This window comes from Linepithema humile, chromosome 2 (assembly GCF_040581485.1).
Source record: "Linepithema humile isolate Giens D197 chromosome 2, Lhum_UNIL_v1.0, whole genome shotgun sequence".
NCBI lineage: Eukaryota > Metazoa > Arthropoda > Insecta > Hymenoptera > Formicidae > Linepithema > Linepithema humile.
In genome coordinates, this window is record NC_090129.1 from 32,792,011 (window position 1) to 32,805,079 (window position 13,069).

General features: G+C 30.2%; 1 protein-coding gene across 2 annotated transcripts; it reads left to right on the plus strand.

Annotated features, from left to right (window-relative positions):
• The first annotated feature begins 660 nt into the window (after positions 1–660).
• LOC105674912 (fatty-acid amide hydrolase 2-like) lies at positions 661–10,714 on the plus strand. 2 transcript variants are annotated; one of them, XM_067350121.1, is made up of 11 exons: positions 661–1,591; positions 1,662–1,818; positions 6,829–7,003; positions 7,173–7,392; positions 7,546–7,763; positions 8,074–8,185; positions 8,358–8,656; positions 8,727–8,828; positions 9,138–9,305; positions 9,394–9,576; positions 9,688–10,714. In XM_067350121.1, the coding sequence occupies exons 3-11, from the start codon at positions 6,833–6,835 to the stop codon at positions 9,790–9,792; spliced, it is 1,578 nt and encodes a 525-aa protein (XP_067206222.1). In that variant the 5' UTR covers positions 661–1,591; positions 1,662–1,818; positions 6,829–6,832; the 3' UTR covers positions 9,793–10,714. The 2 variants fall into 2 exon arrangements, with proteins under 2 accessions (XP_067206222.1, XP_012227011.1); XM_012371588.2 differs by having other exon boundaries at positions 661–1,818.
• The last annotated feature ends 2,355 nt before the right edge of the window (positions 10,715–13,069 follow it).

The window sequence follows — 13,069 nt, forward strand, 5'->3', positions numbered from 1 at the left end:
CATTCTCATTTTTAAGTTTAAGAAAATTTTCTTCTATATTTCTTATTCGTTCAACCTTCTTATTTGATCAAATTTAATATCAATTTTTTTTAAGTATAATTTAGTTCCAAATTAATATTTAAACATTTTAAACATTTTTTGGATGAATATTAATGTGAAACACTATTTTAATTTTAACACTGAAATCTAATTTAATATTTTGAATTAATAAATCAAAAAAAGATTTATTGCGCAGAAACAGTTATTTATTTTAAATGTCTGAATCAGCGCTCGGAATTAGTCGCACATTTCGGGCCGATTCAGGAGACGATGCTTCCTGTTCCCCCACTACCGCCCGGCCGCTGGCGGCCGAGCCGCCAATAGCTCTGGCGTAGAAGCGTTTTATATTAGAAATAGGCTGGATTGTTTAAGCATCTCTCAGGAAATCATAACATTTTCTTCACTACATAAATAATTTTTATTTTCATTAATACGTAATATATACATATTTAATTATTAATGAAAATAAACATTATTTATGTAGCAAAGAAAATATTACTATTTTCTGAGAGGTGCCTCAACAACCCAGCCTATATAAAACGCTTCTGCGCCAGAGCTATCGGCGGCTCGGCCGCCAGCGGCCGGGAGGTAGTGGAGAAACAGGAGACGTCGTCTCCTGAATCGGCCCGAAATGTGCAACTAATTCCGAGCGCTGGTTTGAATCATTCAAATAAACTCAATTAATTTAATTTTATTCGTAAAAAACAACAAGTTAATAGAATAGCAGCCGGATAGAATTGCTCAAAAGTTTATTTTATTAAAGAATTATTACAAACCTTTCGGTCTAAGAGATGTGGCCATCTTCAGTATAAAATTGACATAAATAATGTAGTCGTAAGTAGAGAAACGTTGATAAGATAGTTAAGATAGAAAAACTCTCGAACAATGGTTATGATTTTGGTAAAACATCCTCCGATAATATGGTTTGTACATTTTGTTGCTAGTATTATTAAAAGTGTGTAAAGCCAAGGAGCATCTTAAACGGTCCGTCAGAAATGTGTATCAGAAAAATTAAAAATAAGATGTGTGTCAATGGCAGTGAACGGGACTCGGGCATCTTTAAAATTTAATCACTGAGACTTTTGAACAATTCTATCCGGCTCCTGCTCTATTAGCTTGTTGTTTTTCACGATTATTATTTTAATAAAGAAGAGCAATAACTTAATATTATCTGTATTTTTTATTTTATTCTATCTTAAAAATAACTCTTAGACCCAAGTTTCTTTTGGCGAAAGCTTCGATTGGCGATAGATTATTGCATAACTAATAAACATTGAAAAATGCAATCGTTGTCATACGTTGTAACGTATTGAATAAAAGCTCTTCATTCCATAAATCAGTCATTTTATTTATGTTGTTATGTATTTTCTTATGTATATATTTTCACATAAATCTTAATGGTTGCTCATTCACACAAAGCATACGGGGGCACTCCCCACCCAATACGATACATAAAACCTCAGGAGCAGACATCGTTGCATCCAGTTTGCTTTGCCATGCGTCGACATATGGTCGAGGTGCTACTTGAAAAACTCACTATATAAATTACCCGGTAATTAGTCAGATTATCGAATCGGCGCGTGTTTGCAAATTTGTGTGTTTACGAGTACGCGATTTTTCAGTTGCATAAAGAAAGAAAAATATCATCATCAAATAGATTCAAGGACATTCAAATCTTACGGGCATTTTTCTACTCTCCTCAAGAGTTTTCTGGCATCGAAGAAGTAAGAGTTGCTAGTAAGATCCGCTGCGCACTAAATTGACATTGCTGCTTAAACGGTATGTATGTGAAAACTATAAAATAATTTTTTATTTTAAAAATTTTATTATCTTACGGATTAGTAATAGCAATTTTTCTTTACAACTTTATTTTGCTCAAAAATACAAAGAGATCACTAAACGGCTCATAAAAATGTCAAGTGTACAAAAGCTAAGTCATAATGTGTGCTATCGTATGGTTTTTGCAAATAGATAACAAAACTTGTATTTTTAAATAGATAACATTTATATACGTACAAGTTTTATCATCTGGTTGTGCGTTACATGTATTACAAAATAAGTACATGACAATTAAGAAAAGACGTTATCTGTAATTAGTTTTAAATAATAAGTGCAAATATATTTACAAATGCGTAAATTATATTATTAATATTAAATATTAAAACTTGCATTTCTTATTAAATTTTTTGCATATATAAGTTCATGCTAGAGATTTTTTAATTTTAATTTTTTATGGGCGTATAAATTGTTCTGAAGTATGCCATTTATAAAGTGCATTGCCTTTTTATATAACAATGCTGGAAAAAATAAGTTTGTTGTAAATCATATCGTTGGACAAAACATGTACATATACGGTCAATTTTCGAACATAATAAGACAAACAGTCCAGATAAACTGAATCGAAATTGAACAATATTGATCTTGTGATCGACACAGATGCGTTCGTGATTTAATACAAAAGTACTTTTGTATATAAAAATTTAAATCATAATGCTATATATAAATTTACTCTATCTTACATATAATAGAAACTCTCATACCAATATGTCATGTCAATTTTTTCAGACTTCAAAAGATGAATTTTTAAATAGGATACAATGCAAAACATAATATATTTTTAAAAAAGAAAAAGTGGACTTTACATTATTTAAAAAAAAATCGTCTCATATATCTTATCCCAATGTCATTATGTAAGAACTGTGCGAGAAAACAATACATTTAAAAAAATTGAGCGTTTGCGCACGTTTAAAAAGACGTACCATAATATAATCTTTTAATCATCTTTGGAATGTCTTTTAACCTTTTCGTTAATAGTGTAATCATATGACTATTTAAAATTATGTGAGATAAAATATTATAACCATCTATATTCCCATATCGGTGAATATGTATTAGTTTCCTTTTTATTTCTGAATACATGACTATATATAAACATGTAAATATATATAAACACGTGTGTGTACAAAATTTACGTATATTATTATACGTATATAAATTTAAAAAGACAAACCTCGCTATCTACTTTCAGAAATGTTATCTACTTCAGAACAATACGATAGTATAGTTGACATAATGACTTAGCTTTGATATGTATTTACAAATTTCGCAATAAAATATTAAAATATTATCATGTTTTATTTTTTACAATTCGATGACAAGAGTTATTTTAAATGCAATTAATTTTAAAAAATAATAATTTTCTTGAAATAACTTCTATAGATTTACTAATCTGAGAAAAAATGGTATAATTGGTCACATGTAAATATATATAATTAGTTATGAAAAGATCTAAAATAACATATGTAATTTTAAATGATTATATAAAATGTTACATGTTATCAGATCTTTTCATAACTAATTATATATGTTTACATCTAATCATATTATAACATTTTTTCTTGGATAACATACAGTAAAGATAAAAAAAAAAGATTTTTCTTATGTTTAATCACTTTATAATGTAAACTGCTTATTTACATTGTTATGAAACATTGTTTCTCGACGTTTTTCAAATATTTAGATATAATGTATTTTATCACAAAATTACATAACAGTATTACAAAATGACTTTAATCTATCTAATAGTTCTATTTTCAAACTATATCATAATAATTACATATTTCAAACCTGTAAAAATAATCTTCTGTATTTTCCTGCAAATTTTCCAGAAACGAAAAGAATGTTCTATAATTTTCTTGATCGCGATGCTTACAATTAAGGTGCCTTTTCACGCTGACGCTCGACGCTCATTTTTAGCGTCCAAATATGTCACGTGAACAAAGTTGACGCTGGATGTAAGAAATGCATGAAAAGAGTTTCTCGTAAAATTTAGCGTCAGTCAGGGTCTGCGTCGGTATTTATCATTATTCGTATATATCAAAACTGCTAAAAGTTTTTGTCACTAATTTTGTTCAGTTAATTTTTTCACTCGCTTTATTAATAATTATTGTTTTAAATATTAAAAAAAGTGTAATTAAGTAGGAATAAGATAAAAACCTTTGGTTACCAGTTCTACTTATTTTATCGAAAATGCTAAAAAAATGTTTATTAATAATTTTTTTATCATATGTAATATTTTTTATTATATGTTTACAAACATAAAATATTTACTTCATATCATATTATTTATTTTGATAAGTATACAAAATGTATATCTTTTCAATTAAACAAAGTTTCATATTATTGCAAACTTTGATAAGTAGAGTAGGAAAAACGATATTAGAATAGTTGTTCAGTATTAGAAAATTTCTAATGTAATACTTAAGAATAGCATTTTTCAAAGTTAGAAAATTAATTGTATAGAATAAAAATGCACAGCATATTTGTATATATTATATTTCAAGCTTTTATTTATAATAAAATAACTTTTTATTGAATTAAATTTACATAACATTGATATTAAATTTACATAATTAAACATATATAATATAAAGATAATTATAAAAATATATTTTGCAAATAAATACAATACTGCTGATTCTTCCAAACCTCAAAAAGTATCATTTTTAATTCATTACTTATTTATTCTTTTTATTTTCTTTATATATATGTAGTATTGGATAATAAATTCAATTATTACTTTTTATTACTTAAATAACATCCATTTTTATTGACAAGGTTGAAAGACCACATGAGACATATGCAAATCCAATAGCGAATAGCACGCACAGACAGATCATCGCACAGATCGCACGACTTGACGCTAAAGCTAAAAAAATCCAGTTTTTTTTTCTTGACGCTAGCGTCAACTCGAAATCACGTGACTATGGGCAACGCTGAAACGAGCGTCCCATGAATTTGCACCTTTAAGCAATTTACGCGTGACCTATGCATACTCTACGAGTCTTTCAGATTTCAATGTATAATCAGCTTGAATAAATCTCGAACAAAATTTTACTTCTATAGCCAAAGATCAAAACATTTTGTTTTGCAGAAGCACTGAATTATTGGAAATATAGTCTTATGTGTATCCAATTTTAGATATTTTTGCTGTACACACTAATATTGACCGAGCATACTTGACCAAAGGGCAATTTTCTCGAATGGTATTGGTCGGTTTACACAAACATTTAGTCATCTGCAAAAAATGTCGTCGCAAAACCATTAAGAGAAAAAACTATTTAATATGTTGTCTGAGCTGTTAAAAAACAAATAAAAAGAAGCACCTGTGAGAAATTAAGCGTAAAACTTCTGAATAAATTTAAATAGAAAAATTTAAAGGTTACTAAGTAACTGGAATTGTACGCACCTTATCTTATGAAAATCTCTACTTCTTTATTCTGTATCGTAGAAAATATTGCAAATATAATTTAATAAAACAATTTTTGTAAGTAATAAATGTGTTAGAATCTGATATTGTTATCGTGAAAGTTCTTTATTAATTAAAAGACAAATAAGGAAATAGTAATACAAAATAAACGCTTGCGTACGGAGACCCGAACTATTTAGACCGAAGGACGCGAACAGACTAACTACGCGACGACGCATAACTGAAAATATAACGCTGTCCGAAAAACAATAGAATGTATCAGTAGTAGCTCGCTCTCGTAACACTTATCGATAACTTAATACCTCGCGCGTCGGCAAGATCTAATAGAGATTTGTAAAACTTACTTTAACAAAATGGAATAAAGCTCAATTAAAATTACAAAGAGAAAAAACGGCTCGAGAGTTATAATAAAATGTCACGCGTCTTTTTATGTATCTTAAATCTTTTATGTATTTACAATGTCGTCTTTGAAATAAATACAAACCTTTCGGTCAATCATTCAATTATTCTCAGAGTAAACGCAAAAATTTAAATTGCAATATTATAATTTTAAAATACGTAGTTCAGTGCACCTCAAGACATAAATTGAGTGTCACGAAATTTACAAACTGAATTCATGCTATGAAACATATATCTAAAATAACTATGAATCTTTGTAAGTTTTACTTTTATGAGAGAATTTCAATACATCAATTATTATTCTTTCAGTTAATTATACTTCTTAAATATAAAATATTATTAAGGTCATTACACGATCTAATAATATCACAACTAGATTACAATCGATGTGAGATCAAGATTAAACGTTAATACACGTCTATAAATAACATCACAAAAATTCGTGTAAAAGTCGTGTAATATGAAATGTCGGATTTTACATTAGATTAATATAATAGAGCGGTTCCCAGCGTTGAGCAAAGCTGAGTATATAACGGTCCGGAGTATATAACGGTCGCAAAAGTGTTAAGATTTGTTACTAACAAGAAAGGTTTGGCAACCCGAATTTAAAAAAAAAATACAAGGTGAAAAGCGCAAAGTTCGCACTCACACAATTGAAACGGAGCAAGTACACACTTCAAAGAAAGAGTGAGATACCTGAGAACAATAGAGATTGATGGAGAAAATTTGTTACGAATTGCGATCATACGTGATTTTTTTTTTGTTACCGTTAATCCGCAGTTTGACTTTGTTTTCTAAAAAAATTTTTTTAAACTAATCGCACAGGTGTCGGCCTGTTGCGTGTACTTTTGTTTTGTGTGATAAATAAACTATTCTGTTCAAGCCCAGTAAATGTATTAAATTAATTGACTACATATACGAACTTTTATTCCAACATAATTTAATGTAATTATGTAATTACGTAATTTGTAATTATTTTTAACATTATTATTTATTAAAATAACAATGTAATTCAGCGATACTTGTCAGTGAAAATTATTTTCAGCTGTAATAAACCAATAAATTTTATATTCAATTAACATAATATGCAATGTGTTAGATAAGTAACGTTTATTCTATAGAACAATGCTGCTAAAAGTACGCGTGCCATTTAGTATCGTAAACGTCGTACATCGAGTACTAAACTGGATCTTCTTGTTCGTCTACAAGAAATCATCACAAAATATACCACCTGCAACGAATCCTTTATTTACATTAAGCGCTACTACGCTAGCTAAAAAAATTAGACAAAGAGAGGTGAGTGTACTCATGACACTTTTACGGTGACATTTTAGTTGTCGTACTATACTTTTTTTATAGTATACACTATAAAATTTTTTTACAACGGTTAAATTTTATTATAATTAAATGCAATTTACTGTATATTTTATTAAAATAACAAAAATTGTTTATCCATAAAAACTAGATAACAAGCTACGAGGTAGTGAACGAATATATAGAGCGAATTAAGGAAGTGAATCGTCATTTAAATGCCGTTGTTGACAATCGATTCGAGGATGCCATAATTGAGGCAAAAATCTGCGACGAACAATTAAAAACTGAAAAATTTGATACCGAAACTTTAGAAAAGGAAAAGCCACTTTTTGGTGTGCCGTTAACTATCAAAGAAGCTATCGCTGTCAAAGGTACAAATAATTTGTATTCTTATAAAAATATCTCAATAATTCACTACGAAACAGCTCGTTAATGAACGTGATTGCACCCTAACAAATCTTATTTTAAAAAGATGCAAAGATAACTGCTTGGAATATTTAGTCATTGACTTAATCGCGTTATAGGATGCAGTTATACTGGTGGCATTTTAAATCGCAAAGAGATAAAAGCAACTTACGACGCACCGATCATCGAATTGATCCGAAATTCTGGCGGAATCCTTGTATGCGTCACAAACACTCCAGAATGGTGTAGCGGATTAGATACCATGAATCCATTGTACGGACGTACCTATAATGCTTACGATAATAGATTTACGGTCGGCGGATCATCTGGCGGAGAGGTAATTCAGTTATAATAACGTATACATGTAACTTACCGTAACTAAGTTGTACAGTTATCCTTTCGATTTAAGTCAAGATCAAAATGTCTCATATTTACAAGCAAAAGATACGCTATTGCTCATTTACGACTCTTATCCAAAATATTTTCTTATCTTGTAGAAAATGCATTGATAAACGCATCTCTGTTCAATATTTGTCGTGTGTTCTACATTAAAAATTATTATTTACATAAAAAATAATCTCATAAGCTATATAAAAATTTAAAAAAATAAAATTTAAAAAAAAATTTTAAACAATTTCTTGTTGAAGGCTGCATTACTCGGAGCAGGTGCTTCTTTGATTGGAATTGGTTCGGATTTAGCTGGTTCCATACGATTACCAGCTATGTTCAATGGTATTTTCGGATTCAAACCTACGGCTGGTAAATTATTCGTTTTTTAATCTGAGCGTTTCAACTTTTTCATTGACTTTAATTTAATGAACTTGATCTTTCAAAATGTTAAATATTTATAATTTAAAACAAAGAGAGAAAAAAAATAAAGAAAAAAAACTGCATATTAATTTATTGCGTAATTTCTTTTTTGGTCTTGCAGGAATTATTCCAACTGAAGGACACCTACCAAGGTGCGAGGATATAGCCTATCTAAAACTTCTGAACTTAGGTCCAATGACGAGATACGCAGAAGACCTCGATCTGTTAATGAAAGCACTAACGTCAAAATGTGAACATAACTTGCGTTTGGATGTGCCGGTGGACTTGAAGCAATTAAAGGTCTACTATCTGCAAGCCTTGGACAATACGTTAGGCTTGTTGCCGATATCGTCGGAAATTAAAGAATGTATATTGATGGCCGCGAATCATTTCAAAAACCATAATATTCATACGGAGCAGGTACGGTATTTTTACCACGTACGTTTAGTATATTTACGCAAATAACTTAACATGTTACTTAACGTTGTAGTTACCAATAGAATGGCCAACAACTGTCATTGAAATTACATTGGCTGCACTTTTCAGTGTAAAGGATACTTATTCCCTACTAAAAGACATAAACGATCCCATGGTATGTAAATTTAATTTAACAAAAAATAATTTTCATTGAAATTCAGTGTTTCGTTAATCTAAAATCCCATCTCCGATACGACAGAGAAGAAAAGTTGAATTAATATTTGACACATAAAAATATTATTGAAATGTTATTTTTCGATTAAAGTGCAATCTGCTTATTTTTTTGACATTATAAGACATAAATATTATTATGAATAACGTTTGACGATTGTCGATAAATAAAAATATTTAACTACTTTTATGTATGCAAATGTAAAATTCGGCTTTACACCCTATCGTCCTATCAATCTTATCGTTGCTGCAGATCTACAAGTATATAATCACCGAATTTGGGAAATCTCTGCTCGGCATGTCGTCCTACACGAAACAAATGCTTTTTAACTCCATGATCCTACAGAAACGTGTTCCATTTTCGACGTCAGACTTATCATATTACACAAAAAAGGGAGAATTACTTCGACAAAAGTTACTGGTTAGTGGCCCGAACGTTAATTACATAATATACAAACCGGTTCTTGAACACCATTATTAACGAATTTTTTTCATCTCTTTTTTTGCAGGATTTGTTAGGAGAGAACGGGGTATTTATTTGTCCAACTTTCCGAAGCTCGGAAATTTTTGCAAATCTTATCCTATGCGAATCACTGAACGCTGCGTATTGCGCTATATTCAATGTTCTCGGCTTTCCCGCAATACAAGTGCCAATGGGACTCAATCGCGATGGATTACCTATCGGTGTTCAGGTAAATTACTGATATAAGATTTCTTTTTCCTTCTCTTTTTCTCCCCCCTCCCCTTCTCTCTTTCTCTCTTTTTCTCTCAGACAATTTATTTAGCAGTATATTCAATTGCAGGTGATAGCAGCGCCTTATCAAGATCGCCTTTGCTTGGTGGTTGCAAAAGAACTGGAAAGTGCTTTTGGCGGCTGGACACCGCCGTCGGCAGCGGTAGTCCAATAACAAACTGTTAATCGCTCTTAATTCATTTTATAAATAACCGATACAGTTATTTCACATTTGCTAAAAAAAGTGAAGAATGAAATCTGCAGTAACAGTCAACATAAGTCTAAAGCTATGTATAACAAGTTGCTTCCCTAATCTCTTGCAGGCACATGTACTTTTGTACTTGTGTTTTGCGTTTTCGAAAAATCTGATTTTTAGGTGTAAGAAAATTTGTTAATGTATTAGCAATTATTTTGCGGTGAATAGACATTGGTTGTGCTCAGAAAATAATAATAGTTATATAATTATTTAATAAAAATGACCTGTAATTACTTTCTATATAGATTATACATGTTTTTTTCCACAGTGAATGTTTCAAGATTTATCTATTTTATAAATAATAGTCATCTCACCGTTTTGTTTTCCGCATAATCAATAAATGCATATTTAACGATCGCTCATAAGCTTTGACATAACTTATCTAATACATTTGAATTATGAATTTACTCTGTACATGTGAAATGTTTCGCTTACGCGATTATTACTAGTTTAAAAAGATTCAAAAAACCGATTGCGAAAAGAACCATTATAAACTCATTATTATTCAGTGCACCAAATGGCTATCGTGCAGTAAGTTTTTAAAAAAGTCATGTCATTACGTTTATTCGAAGCTTCGTAATGCGAAACTCAATAGAAATAAAATTGTGAAACATTGTGCTGACATCACGTAAGTATCATTCATAATATAATGCGTGCATTATTTTAAAAATTCTTTGAAGTTTAATAGTTTCAAATTCTATTTTATGGTTAGTGATTGCCAGGTAATATTTTTTATATATAATATATTAACGATTGTGTTTTACATCAGGCGTAAAATGTTTTCTAATATACATGTATTCTGTTTTTAAATCAAATACATGTTTTTTGTTGCTGAAAACTTATTAATGTACATCTATCAATGTAATATATTTTTAATATATAATTATTAATATATGCAGTAATCATGTAAGATATGTATTAATATTAATAAATTATCTCTTTTGGTATGAAATTGATCTTATTTTCGTTTAAGCATAACCATTTAAAATTTTTCATACAATAGAGTTCTAATGGTATTGTAGGGATCAGTAATGTCTATCAGTAATATTAATTTATTATTATTAATATAGCAACTGTGTGTAATTTAAATGTTTTTTTTTTTTAATAACTTTATTTTTGTCAGTTAATATCATAATATTTTAGTAACTCAATTACAACATACATAATTAATTAACTAGTTAATTATTATCACAATATCTAAATAAGTAGTACAACTTACGTCATTATTTATTATTGTCAATATTTTTAAACTACTTCTAATAGCAGCTTGCTGTAACCATTTCCATGCAGATTGAATAGTATTTATTTACGATATAATTTCTGAATAATCTAATGCAGCGCTCGGAATTAGTTGCACATTTCGGGCCGATTCTGGAGACGACGCCTTTTGTTCCCAATAGCTCTGGCGCAAAAGCGTTTTATATAAGAAATAGGCTCGGTTGTTGAGGCATCTCTCAGAAAATAGTAATATTTTTTTTGCTACATAAATAATGTTTATTTACATTAATAATTAAATATGTATATATTATGTATTAATGAAAATAAAAATTATTTATGTAGTAAAGAAAATGTTATGATTTTCTGAGAGATGCCTAAACAATCCAGCCTATTTCTAATATAAAACGCTCCTGAGCCAGAGCTATCGGCGGCTCGGCCGCCAGCGGCCGGGCGGTACCGGCGGAACAGGAGGCGTCGTCTCCTGAATCGGCACGAAATGTGCAACTAATTCCGAGCGCTGATCTAATGTATAGGAGATAGAAGATTGGACCATAGGATCTCATTGACAGGGTATCGAGAGATCTTTCAATCCCTCCAGGCGGTTTTTCGAAATTCGTAAATTTTTGAAAAAGTTTGGGGTGTTGGGGGTTATAGGTCGCCATCATTTTTCGTTTGAAACCGAGTACCTACGTCGATGCGTCTCGTTGAGACAAGCAACTTTGGTCCTATAAACATATAGCGGACAACGAATATTTACGGAGTTATAGCTCTTTTTCGTCGTCGATTTTTTGGTTATCGGGGCCTAGAACTCGGAAACTATAGGACAGAGCTCGGCGTTAGTTGCACATTTCGGCTCGATTTTTGAGACGACGCGTCGCGACGCCTGCCGCTCTCCCAGCACCGCACGGACGCTGACGGCCGAGCCGCCGATAGCCTTGATTAAGGAGCGTCTGTGTAACAAATAGACTGATGATGAGCGAGCACCTTTCAGAAAATAAAATTTTAAGTTAATAAAATTTTAGATGCATCGTGTTATGCACGTCATCGAACTTTTGGTCTTAGAATTTTCTCCATGTTTGGGTCCACATACTTATGTAAATGCTGTTTCTCTAAAATAAATTTAATAAAAACGGAAAAACGTTCTTTAAGCGATGCATCATTATCCTCTCTAATGCGAATTAATTCTTCTTCTATTTCTGTGGATATATCATCCTTAGTAAAATTGTGCAAACGACCAAAAAGATCTCATGACAATTATTAAACTGATTATTTCGATTTTTTTCAATTTATTCAATTTCTTTATTTATTTTTCTTTTATTATGTTATATATAAAATTTCCTGCCAAGTTATATTTATATAGATATTATATTATCTATGTTATTTTTTAGTGGAATAGGCCTACTGGGGACACCAATTTAAAAAAAACGCATTTACAATAGTACCTCAAGGGTAATGTGGAAAACTATTTATTTCTAATTAAAAAACTATAAAATTTTTATTAAAAAGTTAAATTTTTTAATAATTTAATTTATTTTAATTATTTTTATTTTTTAAATATTATATATTATTGTCTAGGTAAATTATTATTATGAATGTAATAAAGATATTTAATTATAATTAGTGAAAATAAATATTATTTTTTTTATAACAAAGAAAATTTTATTTTCTGAAAGTTGCCCGCTCATCATCAGCCTATTTGTTACATAGACGCTCCTCAAGGCTATCGGCGGCTCGGCCGCCAATGGCCGCGCGGTAGTGGGAGAGCGGGAGGTGTCGTCTCAAGAATCGAGCCGAAATGTGCAACTAACGCCGAGCTCTGATCTAATGTCTTGAAAATGATATAATATATCAAACTCTTTTGGCAAGAAATTAACCATACATTCTTCTAAAATTACCTCTGTTGTATTTCGAAAAATAAGCATTGTCAAAGAATCGTACCAAGATTTTTTTACAATTATCGTTCTTATCTCTTTCTTCA